At 57.1% G+C, this 22,440-nt stretch overlaps 2 protein-coding genes across 3 annotated transcripts; one reads left to right on the plus strand and one right to left on the minus strand.

The window, feature by feature from the left end:
* Positions 1-347: 347 nt before the first annotated feature.
* Positions 348-14,783, minus strand: POMGNT1 (protein O-linked mannose N-acetylglucosaminyltransferase 1 (beta 1,2-)). Of its 2 annotated transcripts, XM_064428759.1 has the most exons (22): positions 14,696-14,783; positions 13,754-13,936; positions 11,732-11,840; positions 11,243-11,358; positions 10,924-10,989; positions 10,394-10,507; positions 9,619-9,736; positions 9,232-9,330; positions 8,648-8,775; positions 8,003-8,073; positions 7,673-7,748; positions 6,182-6,265; positions 6,011-6,052; positions 5,783-5,841; positions 5,192-5,264; positions 4,756-4,884; positions 4,347-4,472; positions 4,128-4,192; positions 3,744-3,788; positions 3,441-3,576; positions 3,014-3,123; positions 348-2,734 (listed from the first exon to the last, which is right to left on the minus strand). In XM_064428759.1, the coding sequence occupies exons 2-22, from the start codon at positions 13,862-13,864 to the stop codon at positions 2,641-2,643; spliced, it is 1,971 nt and encodes a 656-aa protein (XP_064284829.1). In that variant the 5' UTR covers positions 13,865-13,936; positions 14,696-14,783; the 3' UTR covers positions 348-2,640. The 2 variants fall into 2 exon arrangements, with proteins under 2 accessions (XP_064284829.1, XP_064284830.1); XM_064428760.1 differs by lacking the exon at positions 14,696-14,783 and having other exon boundaries at positions 13,754-13,939.
* A 198-nt stretch (positions 14,784-14,981) lies between these two features.
* Positions 14,982-20,803, plus strand: LURAP1 (leucine rich adaptor protein 1). The gene is made up of 2 exons (XM_064428761.1): positions 14,982-15,243; positions 18,198-20,803. The coding sequence occupies exons 1-2, from the start codon at positions 15,043-15,045 to the stop codon at positions 18,885-18,887; spliced, it is 891 nt and encodes a 296-aa protein (XP_064284831.1). The 5' UTR covers positions 14,982-15,042; the 3' UTR covers positions 18,888-20,803.
* Positions 20,804-22,440: the final 1,637 nt, after the last annotated feature.

Below are 22,440 nucleotides of genomic sequence, written 5' to 3' on the forward strand. Positions count from 1 at the left end.
AGGTCAAGAGAGTGACAAGGCTGTAGTTTTCAGGACACAGCAGCTGGAGGTGCCAAGAGGAAGATGGGGACAAGTCACCAGGCAGTTCGTCAGAGTTTCCATCAGTTGCTGAACTGAAGATAAAAGTGATAAAGCTTGAGGAGGAAACGGCTCGTAAACCTGTGCCAGCCCTGCTGGCACTGCGTGGCACCACACAGAGGACCTCTGCTGGCACAGGCCTGGGGCCACCCTTAGCTCCTGTGCAGCCCTGGACAGAGCAAGGCTGAGGACAGGGGTCTGGCCTTTCCAGAGCCAGGGACCCCAGCCCTGTACCCTGCACAGGGCCAGCCATGAAACACACGAGGCTCAACAGCTTTGCAATGTTTACTCTTGAAAAAATAATTCCATTCAGAAAGCGTCAAACCCTGGTGATGCCACACACCCAGCCCTGCCACGGCTGCCACTCCAGAGCCTTGCTAGGGGACAGGGAGGGACAGAGAACAGCACCCTGTGTGCCTGGCATGGTGTGTGGAGAAGGGGGAGCCTGAAGCCCACCAGCTGAGTCCTGCTGTCACTGAGAGCAGGGAGCCACAGAGCCCTGTTTGGCAGGGGAGGAGAGGGGAACTCCTGTTTAGCCATCCCCTATCCCCAGGACCACCTTCCCCAGCCCCAGGAGGAGCTGGGAAGAAGCCAAGCCTGAACCCTACCCAGAAAGGGCAAGAGGGGAAGAGAAGTTTCAAGGGGAAGAGAAACTGAGCCTTGGGAACAGAGGTGCCAAGGAAGGGCAATGGAGAGCCAGTTGGAAGTTCTTCCAAAGCAGGGCATGGGGAGCAAGCTACTTTTCCTCAGAAGGAAGTCGAGTCCCTTTTCCATCCTCATAAAAGACCTGCCTTGCCCTGAGGGGGTGGCTGGGGAGGGCAGGGCTGAGCCCCAGAGCAGTACTGCAGCCTCACAGGTGCCACTCTGCATGCTCTTGTTCCCTCCTGCATCCATCCCACCCCGTCCTTGCTGCTGGGGCAGGCATGCAAGGGACTGAGGGTCAGAGTGCCCGCAGCCATGCTAGAGCTGTGCTGCATCCACACTGGGATCATCCTGGCCAAGAAGAGTTCCCTGGTTCACAAGTTTTCATTCCTGTTCTGGGCAAGGGAGAAAAGCAGGGGACAGAGGGTGGAGCCAGGGGGACAAGAGACAAACCTCCCCTGACTGCACCCGTGCAGGCTGGGGGCTGCCAGCTCTCCGTGCTGCTTCCTGTTATCCACCCCTTCCCAGGAGCAATAAATAAATAAGTTAGTGTAGTGTAGACCCCAATGCTCAGTTCACAGTGAGAAAATGAAGGGGAAGAGCCCCCTGTTACCTCAGGAAAAGGGCTGAGCAGCAACTCCTTCTCCCAAAGGCAAGCCAGAGCATTCATCCATGCCCAAGGTCAGGGGATGGGCAGAGAATGATCTCCTGCTGCACGGATGAGAGGAGGAGCTGCACTGAGCAAGGGGACCAGGACTGCCCCCCGGGGTGCAGGGACATCAGTACCAACTGGCTGGGGATGGGAGGGGGCCCTGGGATCCTTCCTAAGGCACAGAACTCCCTCCCTCTGCATGAGGGGTGTACCACAGTGGGAGGGCCAGGCTGCCATCCCAGACCACCTCATATCTTCCCTGCCAGCAACTTACCACAGTAAGGGTGGGAATTCAGGAGAAGCTCCCTCTGCCTTCAGCAAAAGCAGGGGATGCCAGGGCAGGGAGGATGGAGAGGCAGGGTACAGTACCACAGGCAAGGACCATAGTGCAGCATCTCTGGCTCCAGATGACCCTGGCCCACCCAGCCCCTGCAGCCAGGGGATGATGCCTGCTGGCTGCTCCCTTCTCTGCAAGGCACTTTCACCCCATCTCCCACGAGCCAGAGCAGGGCTGCTCCCCACAGAGGAGGTGGGTGAGGACAGTCTGAGCCAGAGCACACAGCCTGGTCCACTTCCACCTGCAATCACCTCCAGCTTCCAGAACTGGCTGCCTTCGTGCTGGGTGTCCCTCCATGTCCACAGCAAGTCCAGCTCCTCTCCAGCATTCCCTTTTCTGTGAGCTGGGCTGCACCAGTGCCTGCAGCCCATGCAGCAAAGCCAGTGTGCAGGAGGATGTCCAACCCAGCACAGTCTTCAAGGTGCATCCACTGTGCAGGTAGCAGGAGAGATGCTGGAATATCCCCTCTTCAGCACTGTGTTCACCATGGGGCACAAAGCCAGCAGGCAAGAGTTAATAAATAACACCCAGCTGGCAGGCTGCAGCACTTGCACCATGCTGCCTTCTCAGGACTTCAGGGCCAAAAAGGAGAGCAGAGGTGTTTTTTGAGGCCCCCTCTAGGCTCCAACTGAGCATCTCCTTCCTCCAGCCTTGCCCAGCCAAGGGGCAAAAGGAGCAGCGTTAGTAGAGTGTCTGTGTTAAAAAAAACAAGTTCCTGGGACTGGGGTGGCATATCTACAGGGAATGACCCTGTCCTGTGCAAGGGAAAGGGAGACCACAACAGGGGGCTGGAGGGAGCCCAACATCTGCTTCTGCAGCCCAACACAGGAGCCTGTATCCAGTCACCAGCCTCCGAGAGCTGCTGCCAACTGTGTCTGTGCACTGTGGGGTCTCTGTGCTCCCCGGTCCCCTCTGCTTCCAGCTGCCAGCCTCACGTCTGCTCTGCTGCTGGCACTGCCACCGCCCCCTCCTCCTTGGCAGGGGGCTCCATGTAGATTGGTGTCACTGACGAGGGCTTCTTGGACCTGCAGGGGAGGGGGCTGGATGGGAGCAGGCATAGCTGGTGGGTCCCCTCAGGACCCCAATTTCCAACAGCACTGCCTGGCATGATCTACTTCCCGCTGGGACATTCCTCCAACCCTGGAAATGTATCCCGTTCCCCCTCCCACCACACTGATTAAGGAGTGAAGGCGGTGTCCTCCAAGGATTGGGCTGGGGCAGAAGTGCATGATGGTGTGTGCCAGGCAGGGCACAGTGCCATGAGGATGGGGCATTACTGAGCCCCTGGTGTCCCTGATACTCACGAGTAGGGGGAGGCAGGGACCCCCACCACAAGGAAGTGGTTTTTCTTGCGGAAGAGCCGCCACAGCCCCTTGTGGTTCCCACGGACGTCCAGGTCCCAGATGTGGAGGCACTAGGATGGTGAGGAGAGAGAAAAAGGCATCAGAGCCTTGGGATGGACACCAGGGCCAAGTGTCCCTGGACATGGGAAGAACCACAACCCCTCCCCTCACTGAGACACAGCAGAGAGGGCTGTACCCCAAGACCGTGATGGCAAAGGGCTGTAACCCTCCAGCCACACCAAGAGCTTCAACATCACCCAGGGACAGCAAGAAGCCATTTGGTCAGCTGTGTCAATGCCATGGGAATAGCCAAGAACAACAGCCAGGTGTTTCCTAGTGATGCAGAGACCAGTGCAGGGCTGAGGACAGGCCATGACAGGGCCCTCACCTTGGCAAGTTGAGTCCAGGTGGTGAAATCTGCTTCCTGCTCCATCCTGATGAACATGACATAGACCCTGCCCTCAGTGTCGGGCACGAAGGAGTCCTCACAGGGGTTCTTGCTGTGGTCCAAGACCTCAGCCTCACTGTGGAAACGGAACAAGCAGTGAGAGGGGACCCCACCTTCCCCCTATTCCCACTTCAGACATGCAAGACATGGCTGGGGCCACCAGGGCCACCTCCACCCTTCCTTCTGCTCTGTTGGTTCACCCAGTGTGTCTTGTGGTGTCTCCACCTTCCAGCAGGCACTCACCCCAGCAGCCGATGAATTTCAGTCTCATAGTTATCCTTCCTCAAACTGTAGGAGGAGAGAACACAAAGATCAGGGCAGAGTCAAACAGTTTGATCCAAATTTAAGACTGCCCCAATGCAACACTAAAGGCAGCTGGAACCAATAAATGGAGAGCACCACACATTCTTGAGATGTGGCAGCAAAATCACGACCCTTGAACACCACTTGGAGCACAGGGTAGCCAAACCCAACCTTGCAAAATCACTGCCAGGACTCCCCAGCAGAGGCCAGTGTGCTGATGCAGGAGGTTATGGCCACTCCAGATGGGAGATGACTCCAGCACAAGGAGACAAGGATCAGACCAAGCAACTCTATCATCAAGGTCTCATTGTGACCAGCACTCACCTCTCCACATTTTTAAGCTGGACATTTGGAACTGTGTTGAACTTGTGCTTCTTGAAATAGGCTTCCTGGGAGAAAGAGAGAGGGCAGGGAAGGAAAACCAGGTTTGACCATGGTCAGCAAGACCTGGAGATGACCTCAAGCATCGCCACTACTTGTGGAGGTGTCTGAGTCAGAGCTCAGCAGCAGGACAGGGCCTGGGGGCTGCAGGAGGTCACTCACGTGGAAGTAGCCGTTCATGTTGAGCCCCACGATGCCGAAGTGGTAGGAGCGCGAGATGTCCGGGATGATGCACTCCCGGCCCTTCCGCTGCTCCGGCATCCGCATCCACATGTCCCAGTCCCAGAGCTGGGGAGGGGAAACTGCTACTCACACTCAGCTCTGGGGACAGGCTTTGGTAGTGTGGCCATGCAGCGACCTTGCTGGGTGCCCACACCATGTCCAGCCCCTTTGGCCCCAGTGCTGGGGTGGTTATGTGCCTCCTCAAGTCACTGCCTGCCCCAAATCCATTCTGCTTGGGCATCCTTCCCAGAATAAGCACAGGGATAGCCCCTCCAGGAGCTGTACACCCAGGGCCTGATGGTGGGCAGAGGTGGGGGTGTAGAAGAAAGGGACATTCCAAGGTGCTCACCTTCTCAGGGGTTGGCCACTTTGGCTCCAGCTCGTCCTTGTACAGGCTCTTCCGGAGCACCCATCCCAGGCCTGGCATGGTTTCCACACGGTACAGGAGTGATGGGTCCTCAGCTGTGTGCTCATAGCCCTGCAACGTTATGGGGAGTGTTCAGCACCCTGAATGCACCCATATCCCACCAAAAAGAGGGAGGCATCGTGCTCCATTGAGTTTCTCATTATGTAAAGAGGGGAACAGCCACGGGGAAGCACATGGCAGGGACAGGAAGGTGATTTTCAGGGGCAATTCTGAAGAGTTCAGGGCTGGGGAGACAGACCCCCTTAGGATGACAGTAGGGACACACACCCTGCTTTAAAGATGGAACCTGGACCCCAGTCTGACATGGAAACAACACAAGGCAGAAGTGACCCTGCTCCACCATCCTTCCCTGACCCACCTGGTCATTCCAAGCAGAGATGCAGTACAGGCTCTCGTCCTCCTCCAGAAGGTGTATTGACTGGCTCAGAAAGCTGAGGAAAGAGTTGACCCTAGTCAAACACCCTTCTACCATGCACACCAAGGCAAACCCACCACAAAGAGATGAGCCACGCCCAACTGCTGGAACTGCTTATCCCAATTTTTGGCCTAGACAGCTGATGCTGGTGGGACACCAAGGGAGGAGCACCCAAACAAGCTAAGCTGCATCTCACCATGGGGAAAGGACAGCATTGTCTACTGCCCATCAGCCTCTTCTCCTTAAGAAGAAACAGGAGCCTCACTGGAGGCTCATCAGCCCCTGTCCTCTGGTACGGGGCAGCTCCAACCATGTGAATGGATCAGCATCCCCAAAAAGCCAAACAGGAAGAGATCCCCAACCCTGAAATCACCCTGCACTGATTGCCAGGACAGTGGCCTCAGACTCAGAAGGCAGAATGCAGTTAGGGCTTTTGCCTGGGGTCTGCTTCAACCTCAGGCAAGTGAGCTACAGCTGACAGGGATCTGGCCTTTCCTGAGCATCCAGAGACCTTCCAGGAACCCCCAGCTTTACCTGAAGAAGTCAACAGAAATGTCAAGATCTTCCTCCAGAACCACAGCAAATTTAGCATCCTGTAGGGCAAGGAGAAGATCAGAAGGATGGAGATGAACAGGACAGTGCAGAGACACAAGCAGTGTGCTGTGTCTGTGTGGTTCCCTGCCCTGGAGGACTGATCCCAGCTCCTGTGGGACAGGGATCACAAATGCCAGGGGAAGGCTGTGCTGTAGCAGGCTCACTCACCGGGAACAGGTTGAAGGTTGCAGTCAGACTGGCTTTGTAGTGCTACAAGAAAAGACAACCATTGCCTGTGTTAGCATCAACCTGGCACAGATCTGGGGTTAAGCCTGCCTCTCTCAAATGCTATTCCAGGTCCCTGGAAATAACTGTCCCAGGATTTGAAAGCTCTCTGACCTGGGAAACTCTGGCGTTTTTAATGCTGATGGGAGTGTGCTGTATTCCTGACAGGCCAAACAGCTCCACGACATCCATTGGCTCCTGCAATGGAAAAGTACAAAGCTCATCAAATGTGTGGGTCATTCTCCCCTCCCCTCCCAGTGTCACTCCCCAGGACAACAGGAACATCCCCTGCATGTGGCTGTCTTCTTGGAGATTACTGAGGCTCAATACAGACCCTGCAGCACAGAACTTGCCAAACCCTTGTGGCCCTTCAGCCCTCCAGCATCACCATGATTTTGTTAGCCCTTTTTGCAGACACAAAGTTGTATCCACGAATATCTGGGAGGTCCCAATTCCAGCCCCCCACAAATAGTGCAGAAAGCAAACAGGTACAGCCAGGACCACTAATAGCTGCCTAATGGCAAGACCACAACCAACTCAACTTTCTCTCACAGTTGCCATGAGAAGGATCTTTCTGACCAAGGACAGGGGTTAGAAGTAATCCAGATTTGGGCTGAGGTATCTCTGCCCCAAGAAGGAGCTGCCAAGGCCTTTTCCATCCCCTTACTGTGCATCCCACCTCCTGGCCACAAAAGAGAGAAGGAGCTCCCATTGTACCAACCCTTCCCCCTTTCCCAGGTATCCACCATGGCAGCATCCAGGCTGCCCCCTCGTAGCTAAGGGATGCTGCTCCAGTTGCCATGGCAATGGATGCTGCTATCTTTAACTGCTCTGATGTGGTGCAGCAAGAGCCTGCATAAACAAGCCAGCTCCCCCAGCCCCACAATGTGGCAGTGGTGGGAGAGACCTGCAAGGGAACAACTGTCTCCATCCCAAGACAACCAGGCAGCACCTCAGTGTATGCTGCAGAGATGAGGCCTAGCAAGCTCCTGAGATCTATTAAGATCCCACATGCCTGCCCCAGAGTACATTCCACTGCCAGAGAAACATGGCTTTCAGTGGGACTCTCCAGGGCTACACAGGGTTGAGTGAGAGGACGACCTTTGCCTATAAAGGGCTAGTTCTCCTCCACCTGGCCCCAGCTTTCATGAACCCCAAGCTTTGAGCCTTGGCAAAACACTGTTTTGTGTCTCTTCACCTCTTACTGAGAATGGAGCTGGACAGGCATGGCTGGACTGGTTTGCTCCTCTCCATGTGAAGCAGCTGGACAGGCGGTGTTACACCCAGAGCAGCTCAAGGGGCTGGCAGTGCTCATCAAGTGAGAAAAGGGGATGGGGAGAGCCCAGCATGACCACCACGTGCCATTCCTACACACCAACCCCCTCCTGACATGGGGATGTCAGTCCTGGGCTTTGGGAAAGGCCAAGGCAGCTTTATCCACACCCATGGCTTGGCTGACTTTGTGTAGGAGCAGGTGAGGAGCGGCGTGACACACAGCAGGAGGAAGGTGACAAGGCTCTCAACTTGCCACCCTCCAAGGGCTGGGCCAGCACTGGGCTGGGGGAGCACAGAGCTGGCCACAGGGATCTCTGACAATGCTCTCACCTCATAGTAGCCATCGATGAAGACTGTGATCATCTGTGGGTTGACACCCTGAGCCGACAGCAAGGAACGCAGCATCCTGCGGAGAGACAGAGACCTGAGCACAGCACAGCCCGGGGGCACGGGCCCTTCAGCACAGGGTGTGGGTCCCTTGGGATGGGCAAAGTGTGCACCATGAGGGAGCAGGACCTGCCTATGCCTTCCCTTCCCTCCTTGGTGCTCACACAACCCAGGAGGAGGGTGGATCCTGCCAGCAGGAGAAGGGGATGGGCCGGGGCCATGCCTGGTCTTGTGGCACGGAGCAGAGGAGCTGTGCCCTCTGGGAGTCCTTACCTGTACAGGTAGTTGGGGCGGTTCCCTGCAATGACAGCTACAGGCACATCAAAGACTTTATTGTCCTTGAGCTGGAAGAGAACAATGTCTATGAATGGGGGTGGGAGAGGCCATGCAAACCAAAATGATTATACGTTCTACGTCACTAAGATACAAGGGGTGGGGACCCACTGTTAAGACAGTAGAGCTGCACGGTCCTATCTCTTGGCTCAGGGCCACACCAACCAACCAGGATACCCTTAGCACGACTGAAAACCCTACCAGCTTCCCTTTTTCACCTCACCTCTTACCCAGCTCACATCCACTCAGAGACCTGCGTCTGAACCCTTCAGCACTGTGCCAAGGACAGCCCAAAAGTCACAACAGCTGTTCTGTCTGTAGATATTCAGGCTCTGCTGCTTACACTGATATCCCTAGAATAGGGTAACTATTCCTGGCAAATCAGAGCAAAGGAATTTCCCTGCCCCAGCATGACCTGCCCCTGGGTATTCACCCCACCTTTGCTGGGGCTAAGGGCTTGCCCAGGGGGAGCTTGCATCACTCAGCTAGTGCTTAAGGACAGTGCTCTGCATCAGCTGCAAAACACACCTGGTGCAGCCCAGCCCTCCCTCCTGGAGCCTTCCTGACCATGTGGCCTGCACTCACGGGATCAGGGTTGAACTCGATGGGTGTGGGGTCCTTGCAGCTGCAGACACTGCCATAACCTTCCACCTTGCTGCAGAACCTCTTGCGGCGCCGGTTCAGCTCCGTGTCGGGCCAGTGGCACTCAGCATCTGGAGGCACCAAGGAGAACAACAGGCCTGTCACCCTCACACACTCACCTCGGGTGCTCCAGGCTGGGAAACCACACACAGGGCTCTCCCTGGGCTCAGCCAGCAAGCCAGTCCTTGGCAGTGAACAAGCAACACTTTGGATGCCAGACACAACCCCAGGAGCCATCCAGAGGCCAGCCCCATCTCTGGCCTCTCAGAGCAGCAGGTTGTTCAAGGCCAGCAGTCAGAAACAGACCAGACCAGGTCTGGTTTGGAGAGGTGACAACTGGCCACGTTCCCTCTTCTCCATTCTCACCTTTCTCAACAACCATGCCTGGAATTGCCATGGAAGTAGGAAGAAAGGGAGCTGAGCCCATTTTAAAAGTTACCATTATCATCTCAAAAAGCTTTAAATGACTTTGACTTAAAATCAGGCAGCAGGGAGATGTCTCCCAGAGACACCCCTGTAGTTCTTACCTTCCACAGATGTCAAGTGAACTTCTGTCTTCAGCAGAACAGGGTCACCCCACGTTGAGAGTGCAGGTGACTTGGCATGCTTCTCCCCATACACTTCACCTGGAGCAGGAACACAGGGTCAGGACTGCCTGGAAGGGCCCAGCCTCATTTGTCAAGGGGCTGTCAGCCTGAGGGACAGCTTGTCACCTTTTCCTATTCGCCTCTGGCAAACTGCTGAAGGAATATGCTCTGCCTCCATACCCTCCTCACCCCCAGGAATGGAGCTGCCACTCTCTGGGACTTGTTCCCTGCTCAAAGAGCCTGTTGGGGATGGGCTGGGTTTCTCTTCACCTGGCTTCTCCCAAAGAAAGAAGCCACAAAGCCTCTCCCAGCCTGTGCAAGACTCACCCCCCTTCTTCCCCACAAAGGTCCACATGTCTCTCCAGCTCAGGAAAGGTGCAACTTGGCTCCCCAGGCTTTTCAGGACATTCTTGGCTGTCTCCTTGAGGTGAAAGGAGCCTTCATCCTGGAACAAAACACAACCCTGTAGCTGAGGTCTGCCTCCTGACAGGGAAATCTCCCATCCATACCAAAGGGGTACAGGGCCCACTCCTACCCTTGAACCAGTTGAGCCAGAAACCTTCAGGGTCTCTGTGCCACTAAAGCTGTTGGTGGCTTCATAATGGCCCACAGGCAGGTCAGAAGAATCATGAACTCCTGTTTTCTTGAAACCAAATTGTTCTCAAGAAGGGCCATGTGTTAAGCAACACTTCACACAGCTAAACACGAAAACCTTGAAGCAGCACAGTGCTGCTTGCACAGCAGCCCAGACCTACCACAGTCCACAGGGCCCTGTAAAGCCTGGAACTGGGAGACAGAAGGATCCCACCACATTCTTATATTTCCTCACATCCATTCTCCACCTAACCCCTTGCCTATTGCTGTGGACTCTGATAAATCTGTGTTTTGCTCTCCTGCTTTGCTGGGCACAGCAGTACCTACAGCAAGAATGGAGAGCAAGAGGACAAGGGAGGTGATCCAGACAGGGAGTCACAGCTCCATGGGGATGTGACATTTAGTCCTGGGAATGCTTGATGACATTTAGGAGACTACTGCCCAGATGAGCTTCAGGACATCCTGACTCAAGATGACTTTTTATTTTTTATATTAGGGTCACTCCTACCTTAATGGTGAATATTAGGATCCGGCCCCGGGCAACCATGTTGAGGAAAAGTACCATGGCTTCATCTTCGTGGGGGGAATAGGTGTCAAAGACCCTCTTGGCCATCACATGTCCCTGTTGGTATTCATACGTCAGATGGATCTTAAATACTACATGGTATGGACACACAGAACTATGGAAATCTGCCCTGGAAGCCTCACTGCCTGAGCACCACAGGGAGTGGCTTTTCCGGTATGCCAGGGAGTTATTCCCCAGTTAGTCCCCAGGCAAGCTCAGCCCTCAGGCCTTCCTGCACAGAGGTCCATGGGAAGCATCACCCAGCCTCACAGCTCCTCCCCTGCCCGCTCCCCAAGGACAGCAGCAGCACAAGGAAACCCTGCAGGGACTCTCTGGGTGACCGTGCCATGCTCTGCAAACTGCAGACAAAAAGCGTTCAGGGCCTTCCCTCCTGACTGCCCCTGGCCTCAGCAGCCAACAGTTCAAGAGCAAGGACAGACTGCCCAGTTTGGAAAGGCACGGGGCTGTTTTACCGTGGCCTGATTTAAGACGATGACATGGATCCCTCTTCCCTGCTCCCGAGCCTCATCTTCCAGGACCTGCAAGTGGATAAATTATGAGAATCATATGCCAAGACCTCTTCTTATTCCCTGTCCATTCTGTGCAGCAGAGCCCCCAGACAAGAGGCAAATCTCTTTGGCTTTGCTGACTGCAGTGACGGGTGCCAGAGCCGAAGTCCTGGAAGCAGAACTTCTTGCCAGTCACTGAAGTGCTCTCACCACTGCTGTTTGTGGCTTCACCCATTGAGCTCTGCCACCTCTGCTCACAGGACAGCCAGCACCTGTCACTCACCGTGGTCCCATCCACAGCCACATAGACCTTCGACCGGCTGGAGTACACCTCGACATCCAGGACCTTCTTGTTGTTGACAGGGTGCCTGGGGACCTCCACATTCAGCATCTCGTCATCTACAGCAGAGAAATTCCCAGTTTCAACCAGTACAGGCACCTCTAGCTTGTCCCTGCTCTGTGCTAACCCATCCAGAAGGGTGTGCCCAGCAGGCGCCCCAGCCCAAGGAGTCATGGGTTGGAATTTACAGGGATGGTGGGTAAGGGGAAATACCAAATGACAACAGCTCTGACCCCACAGAAACCTCTGCAACCAAATGTGCTAAAGCCTTCAGTAGACAGACCAGGAAGGGAGCAGCATTTTCTATTAATTTTTGTTAAACCCACATGCACAGACCTGTTTTTTGTGATGTAGCTGGTCACAAGTTAGCCCTGACTTGAAGAAACCCTTAGCTTCCTTGCTTTCAAAGCACAACAGGATACTGCCCCTCACCATAGTCCTGTGCAGACTCCTCTTCCTCCTCATAAGCAGCTCTCCTGGTGTCCAAGATCAGCTTGATGTTCACAATTACAGTCACAAGCAGGAAGAGGACAGCACCTGTCTGCAATGCAAGATGTTAGAAATTTGCAAGTAACAACCCCAAAACCAGCCTTGGCATGGGCTGCAGGGCGTCCCAAGGAGATCCTGTATGGGATCACAAGCATCTGACATTTCCCCTGATTTTTTTCTGAGGAAAGTAAAGATAAAGAAATACATTTCATGATGAAATGCATTCATCAGCTGGGGAGCACTGACTCCTTGATATGTGAGAATTAACCCACTTCCAATGTATCCCTGCTTCCAGATCTGTGAGCAGACTCCTGCTAAATTATTGCATCAAGGTTGAGGGTCCCTCCAGGCAAAGAGTTTGGTAGTTCAGAGTTACAGCTCCCAGGGTAACCTTAACTTCTGCCTCTGCTGCAGCATCACTACTCTCATCCATCCCTCTGGAACCAGAGGATGCACTCAGGGTGTTCAAAGGCAAGGAGATCCTGTGCAGCTGAATCAAACAAAGGGAAGAAGCCGAGGTCTGATTTCAGGAAACTGCACTGTACCACAGAGACCAGAGACCAGCCTGCAGCCTTACTGTCTGCAGCAAACTTCAATTGCAACCCTTGTGGATGCTGACACAGGGCTTGGGAAGGTCCAGGGGCTCTGGAACAGACCCTTGATTCTCTGAGGTCATTAATGGGGCTGGGATCACACACCGGCCTTGGTGAGAGGCACTAAAAGGATTTCTGCCCTGTCTGTCCAGCTACTGCCTCAAAGCTCCCTGTTGCTGCTACCCCTGCCAAGCAGGTCCAAGGAGCAACTGAGGAAAATGGAAAACCAGCAATAAGACAACACGATGGTATAAATGTCACTATGGCATTTTGGCTTGTTAATTTGCTGTTGACTCAGGAGTATGAGCACCTTTTGGGATCTGTGCACAGAAAGCTTTTAATTAAGCACGAACAGAGCTGTGAGCTCATGGAGAGGCAGCGAGGCCACCTCACCAACCTGCCCAGACCTTCTGCCCTCATCAGATGAGGGAATAGCCCCGGTGACCAGAGCAAATAAGGCAATAAGGAATAAGGATTAAGCAAAACCAGCAGCCAGATCTAGCAGAGCTGGCTTGGTCAAAGCTAACTAATGAATACTTGGCTGCAGCTCTGGTCTACCTATTTTAAGCCAAATGTTCATCTTTGTTTTAAGCAGTGCCACAAAGTACAGAGATGTGTGCAGGCTCTAGCCCGTTGTCCCAGCATGGTGAGCAATGCCTGCTTGAATGACCAGACCCATTCCCAAGCCTTCAACGCCCTATCAGACACAGAACTGGGCACTCCTCTTGCCCAGGGAGCCCTCATGAGCCTTTGTCCTCCCCTGCTCCCTCCCACAGCAACCAACTGCCAGATCTCATGAGCTCCTCTCAGGAAAGGCTCTTTTTCTGTGTTTTGCTGCCATGGGACCAAACCTTGCTGTCCTTACAGCCCCAGACACCCCCAGGATGTCATCTCCACCAAGGATTAGCTGTTTTACAGCACAAGCAACCAAGCCTGAGCCTTTCCCAGACACCAGCTGCCTCTGCATGAGATCCTGTTACCAAGCCCTATTTTCTCTGTCCACCTGTTGTGCCTTATACCAGGCTTGGTTTGCAAATCAAACAGCTAAAGCCTGAGCCCTGCAGCAATCAGCATGGGTCCAGAGCCAGGTTTCTAGCTGAAAGCTTCCCAAGGCCACCTGGATAATTGTATCTCCTCCCACAGCCAGGTCTCAACAGGTCTGCTGGCAGCTGAAAGGAGCTGCTACACGCGGCAGACCCTTCCACACACGGGCACTTGGAGGCAGCTTCCTGGGGAACAAGTTATGCTTCCTCAGCACGTCAGGTCACCCAGACTGCCAGCAGACGCACTTCCACCCATGCAGCTGCCCCATAAACTTGTAAATCCTGTAGATTATCCTCCCTAATCTGCTGCAGGGCCGCGGGTGACTCACCTGGCAGAGCTTCCGCAGCGCGCGCTGGTTCATCAGCTTGTACTTCCAGGCCAGGTACCAGCTCCGCTTCTTGTGGGGCTTCACAGGCGGGTTGGGCTTCCACTCCTCCATGGTCCCGGGGGCAGCCGTGTGGGGCGGGGGTCAGGATGCGTGCTGCTCTGCTCTCGTGTCCATCGGGGCTCCCTGCTGGGATGGGTGCAGGGTGAGGGAGCTGACTTCAAACTCTCTCCCCAGCAAAGGCAGAGCCTGGCACAGGCAGTTGCCGTGGACTGCACTGATGTGCTAGGAGCACAAGCCCTTTGGAGCCTCCCTGCCTGCCAGAACTCCTGCTGGGAGCAGTGCAGGAGGCCAGGCTTTGCTGCAGGGTGAGGGGAAGCCCCTGAACTCATCGGCCAGTGCCTGCCTCTGCTCCAGGCCAAACCCTCAGCGGGGCTGCTGCAGTGCCAGGGGCTCACTCCCACGCCCTGGGCAAGAAAAGCAGCCCAAAGTCACAAGCAGCCAACAGATCCATCAGTTGTTATGGAACGGGCCCCACTGGCCATGTGTGCCAGCGGCGTCCCTGGTGGAGAGACAGCCTCCCCACCAAGAGCCGGGCACGGGAGCAGCACCGGCCCGGCGCCCTGCTGGAGCTTCCAGCACGCCCGGGCAGCGGGGCTGCGCCGGCGGGAGGCCGGGCCCGGAGCAAACCGCTGGGCCTGGGCGGGACGGGAGCCCGGCAGGGCCAGGGACCCGGCTGGAGCACAGCGCCCGGCAAGGCCAGCCGGGGCGGGGGAGCAGCGCCCAGGGGCCCGCAGGCTCTCAGGGGGCGCAGGCGGCGAAGGGCACCCAGGCGCTGCGGGCCAGCCGGGTGTCTGAGGGCGGCGGGGAGAGGGGACCCAGGCGCTTCGGGACCGCGGGGAGGCCGGGGAGGGCCGGAAGGCGTGTGCCGGCCGCGCTACTCACGGGGGGGCCGGGCCGGGCCGGGCCGGGCTGGGCTGGGCCGGGCTGGGCTGGGCCGGGCTGGGCTGGGCAGGGCCGGGCAGGGCCGGGCAGGGCCGGTCCCGGCTCGGCGGTGCCGCCGCCGCCCCGAGCTCCCTCCGCGCCGCTTCCGGCGCCGCAGCGACACCGCGGGGGCGCGGCCGGCGCTGGCCCCGCCCCCGGCCCCGCCCCGCGCCGCTCCGCGCGCCCCGGCGGGCCTCGCTGGTGCGCGGGCAGGTGGCGGCGGGGGCGGGGCCGGGGGCGGGGCCGGCGCCGGGGGCGGGGCCGGGCGCGGGCCGCGGTGACAGCGCGGCCGCCGCCGCCCCACCCGCATGGAGGGCGGCGGGGAGGCGCTGCCCGCCGACCTGCGGGACCTGGCGGGCAAGGTGGGACGGCGCCCGCCCGCCGTGCTGCTGCGGGGGCTGCGCGCCGACACCGCCCCCGCGCCGCCCGCGCCGCCCGCGACGCCCGCGCCGGCCCGCGGTGCCCACCCGCCGCTCGCCGAACGCCTCCGGACGCTGCGCCTCGAGCTGGTGAGTGCCGCGGCACCGGGAGCGCTGCCGGCCGCCCCCCCGGTAACTGACCGTCCCGAGCCGCGGGCACCGCAGCCACCTCGGGCGGCCGCTTGCCGCCCCCGGTGACAGTCCCCAATAGTGCCCGCAATTTGGGGAGCCCCCCTGCTCCTCCGTGTGCCCAGCTCCTGGCCCTTCCCCGGCCGCTCTCTGCCCCCGGCCCACGCAGCATCCACCCCCGGGGTCCCCCTCGGCCGCCTCCGTCCTGCCCCCCTCGCGGCCCCGGACGCCGGCTCCGTCGGGGATCGCGGTGTCCGGGATGAGAATTTCGGGCTGGCACCTTCGCCAAGGGCACGGTGGTGGATGTTGTCCCTCCCGGGTGTGACCCCCAGGGTGGCAAGGCACGGGCATCGCTGGGAGCTTTCCCGGGCCGGTTCCTGCGGGGGCTCTCGGCTGTGCTGCAGCCCGTTCCGGGGCCGTGCCCGTGGCACATTCCTCGCCTCCCTCCTTCGGGGAGCGAGCAGGGACCGGCGGTGCCTGCGCCGCCGGGAAACGTGGCGAGGTTGGGCAATGGGTTCAAGTGCAGCGGGGGGAAGGGACTCTCCCACGCACGAACATGCCGAGCGGGTGGGAATGAGCGTTGTTTCCACAGGGAAACAGGCTAAATACGCCCGCATCTCCCTGCGTGCCCCCGGGGGGCTGGAGCACCACCCAGCCCGAGCCCTCCGCTGTGGCTGATTCAATTTTCCCGTCGGTGCAGGAGCTTTCATCCTCCCTCTGCTTTCATCCTCCCTCCGCAGCGCTTCCAGGCTGCACCCTGACCGGAGGAGAAAGGTCTCTGGGGCAGCCGTGTTTGCCCTGCCCGGGTGCAAGCAGCCTCAGCCTGTGGCCAGCAGGGCCTGCCCGGGCCGGGCATTATTCACCTTGCCTCAAAAAGGCATTTCCTTGCCCTGCCCTGGCTCTTCTTGCTGGCCACTGAGGAAGTGGGGACACTGCACACCCAGGTCAGCAGATTGGGTCTGGAACCCAGGTGCCAAAACCCAGCACGGGGCTCTCCTCCTCGCCCCATCCCCATGAACAGGGACCAGAATTCCCCCCCACCCCAGAGCAGCAGGAATCCAGCAAACCCGATGCTCAGAGGATAAGCTGGCCTGGGAGTGGGCGGTGGGAGGAGAATTTAGCAAATTCCCACTCTCGCCTCCTGATCTGAGGAGGAAGATTTATCCCTAGGGCTAGGTATCTTGAAAGGAGAAGGCGCCTGAGGTTTCTTGTGTGCTGGGGAGGGGAGCAGGGCTGTATCTGCCATGGAGAGCGTGAGGAGGAGTGTGACAGTCCCCTGTACAGCCCTCCTTGGGGCGAGGTCGTGCAGTGAACTTCAGTGCATCTGGAGGAGCACAGAGAGCAGCCTGTGCTGGGTCTCCTCCCACAGTAACCATGTCTTGCTGGAGATGGGGTTTCTTGGAGTGCAGTGGGGAGGTCAGGCTGCTGTGAACTAGCAGCAGATTGATGGCTAACTCCTTCCAGCAAGCAGTATGGAAAGAAGGGAGTGTTATCCCACCCTTGGCTTTTGGGTTGGCTCCCCGGGCATCTCTGACAGCTGCAGTTCTGCACGAGGCAGAGAAAAATGGGGAACCCCCCACCAGGGGTTTCCAGCTCTCCTCCTCCTCCGTCGTCTCCCTGCCAAGGCCAGATGCTTTAGCAGTGCGTGCAGAAAAGTCCATTGTAGGCAGTTTTTTAAATAACTTGCCTAGAAAGGAAATTTCTGTACTTGGAAGCTGGCTGCTGCCCCAATCCGGGCACATCCCTGCTATTTTTTATTTAAATCCAGCTTGAGGAGCATGAGGAGGGGGTGGGAGGGCTGGTGTTGGGTCTTTACAAATCTTTGACCCTTTTTTTTCCTGTCGAATGGAGCGAGAGGTGTCACGTGCTGAAATCCTGGCTGGAGTTTTCCCAGGCTCCTTCCTCGGATGCTTCTAAGGCTGCTCTGGCTGTGGGACTGGAGACAGGGGTCTCAGGAGACTGTGGGGTCACCCGTGGGAGGGCAAGTGACTCCCGGGGTACCGGATGCTGAGGATCAGGCGCTGTGCTTAAACATGATCCCTGGGGAGCGCATGGATTTCTGTCACTGCTTGCTGATGCTGGGCACAGGACGTGCTTGTGAAGGAGTCCATGGGCATCTGCAGGCTGCCTGTTTGCCCTGCAGTGGGTTTTCTCCCATTCCCCCCATCCTTATTTCCTTTCCTGGCAAAATATTTGCGTCCTGTGCAGGGGAAATCCAGTGGCTTTTGGCGGCCAGTATCATACAGACAGGAATGTCTTGGCACACAGGGCTTTCCATTAGGAAAACAGATGTTTCTGCAGCAACTGAGGTTTGCAAAGAGCTTCCCCAGTCTCGGAGGGGCAGGAGTCGGTGAGGCAAATGGTGTGATCAGCAGTGCCTGTCCTCCTTGTCCTCCCGTTTTGGGAGTGATTTGGGTCTCCAGATCCTGCCGTGTGACATTGTCACCAGGCTTGGTTCAGACACTAGAAGGTGAGAAGTAAAGGCATGAAGGGACCAGTCTGGGGAAGTGCTGGTGGTCCAGCCAGCCAGTTGCACTGAGCAATGCCTGATCCTCTTGCCCTGCCAGCATCCTCCTAGGTCTTGGAAGATGCTCTGGGATCAGATCTGCATCCAACACCTCCAGTTCCTTGCTTACTCCTTGTTCCCATAGAAGATAGCAACACAAGTGCCCTGGATTTATTTCCCTGAGGGGGTTGGTGGCTGGTGGGATCTATAAGTTGTTGGTCACCAATGGCCGTGTCCCCAGCTCTTGGACAGGGCCCCCTGGGGTGGCTCCCTGCAGGATGTTCTCCCATATCATGCTTTTCACCAAGCAGCTTAGGAGACCTGTGGCCACCAGAGTTCCACCTCTGTTGGGCTGGGACATGAGTCCCCTGTGTCACCTCGAGTCCCCTGTGCTGTGTCTCCCCCCCAGGCCTACCTGCGAGCGGTGGACGTGAAGATCCTGCAGCAGCTGGTGGTGGTGAACGAGGGCATCGAGGCGGTCAAGTGGCTGCTGGAGGAGCGGAGCACGCTGACCAGCCGCTGCAGCAGCCTGGCCAGCAGCCAGTACAGCCTGGTGGAGAGCCAGGAGGCCTCGCGGAGGGGCAGCTGGGACAGCCTGCAGGACCCCAACGACAGGCTGGACAGCATCTCCGTGGGCAGCTACCTGGACACCTTGGCTGATGACATGGATGAGTACTCCCACAACGCCGCCGAAAGCGCCGCTGCAGCCACATCGGGCAGAGCCCCGGCCAGGGCAGAGCAGGACTGGGTCAGGATCGACCTCGAGAGGGGTCTTGCAAAGCAAGAGAAGGACACAGAGGAGCACGAGTGGCCCCACGTGGACCTCTCCCCACCTGGGTTGCCCCAGGATCAGCGGTTTGCTAAGGAGCCCCAGGTGGCCAATGGGTATTTGGGCCAGCAGTCCCCCTCTCTGGAACCAGACAGAGACACCAAATCACCACCAGGGGCCAGGGAGAGGCTGGGGAAGGGAAATCCAGATGGGAAGGCTTGGAAAGCTGAGGCTGACCTTGAGAACTGCAAACTCAACAGCAAACTGCACCTGGAGTACGATGCCCACTGGCGCTGGCTCCAGTCACAGGATGATGTGACATTCCTATAGCCCGTGGCTTTGCCTTCCCAGCCCAGCTCTCCCAGCTGCCCACTCTGCTTCACTTCTCTGTGCTTGGGAGAGTTGGGGTGGCTGGAGGGGGGGGCCAGGCTGGCTTGGTGGGTTGCACTGTTCCTTTGATGGCCCAAACAGCATTTGGTGATGCAGCCATAAGGGACTGGGTGCCTGCCCTGCAGCACATTTCTGGGAGAGGAGGGGTGAAGTGGGTCCTGGTAGATTAATCCTTTGCTCTAGGGTGTTGCTTGCAGGTGGCTGGATGCCCCTCTGTTGTCCTTGGTGGTGGTGATGGGGAAACCTGGGACAGTGGTGTTCCTGGGATCTCTCCCTCTAATCTTCAGCTTTGTTTGTGCAAAAACTGGGGACCCTTCCCCCAAAATGACTACCCTGTGAGGACAGGAGACACTGCCATGCAGCCACAGCTTGGTGGCACCAGCATGCTCAGTGTGGGGCAGGACCATCAGCAGGGCATCCCTGCTGGATCTGCTCATTTCCATCATTGTCTTCAAGGCCATCCAGGGCAGAGCAGAGCTGGGGTTTGGCCCCAGCACGTGGTGGATGCAAAAACACCTTCCCTGCAGGTGAAGCCCTGCCTGGTTTGGATGCCTCTGTGAAGCCATCCTGATGTGGGGCTGGGGAGCCTCTGTCCGTGCTCTGCAGAGGAAGGATGATGGTGCAGGCTTCCCCATGTGATGACATGAGAGCAACAAAGCACTGGGTGGGAAATGGAAATCCAATTCTCCCAGTTTATTCCTGGACTGTCTTCCACCTTGGGAGCAGTCCTGCAGGATGCCTGGGATGGGGACACGGGCGGCCTGGCAGAGCCTGCAGGGCTCAGACTCAGAGAGGCTCCTGCTCTCCCCTGATGATGGGGAAGGCTGGGTTTCTCTGTCTGTGGGATGAATGGTGCCAGGTCTCTGCCTTCTACCAGCAACCAGAAACATGAGGCTGCTCTGTCGGGGTGGATTTGCAGTGACTGCCCTGGAGACATCTCTGTCTTTATCCTTGGCTTCTGCCTGTGCCTTTTGCTGTCCCCACCACCCCTCCCAGCACGCCCCTCGCTGGCTTGTAGAGCATGGCTGGCAGCTGGAGCTGTGTGAGAGCTTGGGCAGGACCTTCTGCCTTCACCAGATGATGCAGGAAAGGACCTGAGCATCCTGATTCAAGGAGCCAAGCTCTTCCACATTTGTGGATAAGCCTGGAGTGTCCTGACTTCAGAACCCATGGGTACATCTGTCCCCAGCCAATGCTGTGACAGCTTTGCTCTCACCATCGTGCTGTTGTTCCCTTCCCTGCGTGGGTCACAGCTTGGATCTGTCTGTGCTGGGATGACAGGAGTGAGGACATTGTCTGGGAATGTCAGTGGGAAGCTGAGAGAGAGGGAGGTGACTGGCTGGGACTTTGCAGATGAGAGCTGTGAGCTGGCTGTGGTTAGGAAGGTGGTTGGGTGCACAACAGGTTCAGCTTGGTGTCTCTGAAGCAGCACCTTCAGTGGAAATTACCCTCTGTTCTGAGAGCCCTGAGGACCCTCCCTTCCCCTGCAGATCATCAGAACCTCCCTGGATGGATGTGGAGAGCAGGACAATACCAAAAATTCTCAGAGATGGTACCTGCTGAGGACTTGGGTGAATCCCAGCAAACTGGGAATGAGTTCCCTTATGCAACAAGCATCCATCTGCCTGCCCTGGAGCAGCTGTGCTTGCCTTGCCATTGCCTGTGAGTAGCTTGTGGCTCCCTGCTGACACTGAGCCACCGTGTCCCCAAGGCTGGCTGTCCCCTGCTTCCTGCTAACCCTGCATGCAATGAACCAGCTGAGGGTCCCTGGGGGAGACAGGGTAAGTCCTTTGGCGCTGTTAAAATAATTCTCAACAAAAAATAGCTGGCTTAATAAATGTTTGTGTTTCTCCCAGGCCACGCTGTCGGTGCTTTGCTGAGCTCACTGGTGTTTCTAGGCAAAGGGGAGAGGCTGTGGGGTGGAATGCCCTGGAGCCTCTGGCAGCCCTGCAGAAGGGCAGGTTTAGCCCCAGCCCTGAAACAGTCACAGTCCAAGTGTCTGGGCATTTGTCCCTTCTCACATCAGTGATGAAAGTCACTTTTCCTGAAGCAGCTGGGTACCAGGGCACATCTGCTGGGAGCAAGGGTGACTCGGCTGGACTGTGTGTCAAACAGCACCTTCACCCTTCCGGCCCCATATTTCCAAGGAAGATAATTTTAGGTGTTTGCCAGCTCTGTTAGCTGTGCTGGAGTCTTTGCCTCCTGTGTTCTGCAGTGGCAGCTTTGGCTCCCATGGCTTCCTCCACCCAGGAGGTGCAGCGTGGATCTGGGTGTAGAGCAGAGACTTCTCCAGCCCAGCCGGGGTGGGAGCAGCACAGCTCTGATATCAGGCTGTTGGGATTTGCTCCTGGGTGGATCCCTGTAAAGCCACTAGAGCCAGTGCTCGTGCAAACATCAGCTTTTCCAAAGCAAATGCAATCAGCTTACACAGCCCTGCCATCCCAGCCTCAGCATCCCTTCCACTCACAGCCTCGACACCACGAGTGTCTGCAAATGGGGACTTGGCTGGAGCCAGCAGGACTTAGCAGGGTTTCCCCACTTTCTGCTGGGCTGAGGTAAAAAACACAATCATGAACAATACCTTAGACATAAAATGCCCAGCCTACTCCTCTTACAAACCTAGACCTCAGCAGTTGGATAACCCTGTATTGCTGCAGAAGAACTTCTGCTGGGGCTTCCCTGGCCACAGACTCTTCAGCCTGGCTTACATCAGCCCAAGGTGCCCATAGTCACAAAATCTGTGTATCCCCCAAATCCCAGCCCTGGGAGCTGGAGGGGTGGATGGGACCTCGTGGTTGTCTCCCTGCTCTGTCTCTGGGCTGCCTGGATGGAGGATCCCAGGCATGTGCAGAGCCAATGTCCCAAACCTCCCCTGGGAAACACCCAGGGACTGCATCTGGCTGAAAGGTGGGTGCAGCAATGGGGTGCAGAGCGCCTATGGAGCCCACAGCACGGATCCACAGCCTTCCTCCTGGTCTGCCTGGCCCTGGCCCTGCCTGCTGCTGCCCTTGAGCTGCTCTTGGGCTGTGCAGTGCTGGTATCAGGTAAGAAAACAAGCAGATAAAGCAGGCGGGATCCCAGCCGTGCCAGAAAACACCCACCTCTGTTACAATAAAAACACTAGCCAGCCAATTTTTTTTCCAGATATACACAGAGATTAGAGTGCCTTAACGAGGCAGTAAAACACTTCAATAGCTCTCCTTGCTTGTTATTAAAATGTCCCCTGGGCTTTCCCTTGCCTGTGTGCGGCTCAGCTCCGAAAGGGCCTGTCCCCAGAGCAATGCAGCCATTTAAGCAATTTCTGTTAGTTCCTGTGGGGAGGAAGCATGAAAATATCCTTTTCTCAGGGGAAAAAGAGCATGGTCCCCGTGGTCGGAAGGGAGGTGGCTGAACTCTGTGGCCTTTTGTCTGGTGGCCCTGCGGCCCCACACCACCCCCTGGGCTCGCTGGCATGGGGAGCATCACTGTGGGGTGACCCTGGGAGTGGGTGCAA

The sequence above is a fragment of the Passer domesticus genome, chromosome 7 (assembly GCF_036417665.1).
Source record: "Passer domesticus isolate bPasDom1 chromosome 7, bPasDom1.hap1, whole genome shotgun sequence".
Lineage (NCBI taxonomy): Eukaryota > Metazoa > Chordata > Aves > Passeriformes > Passeridae > Passer > Passer domesticus.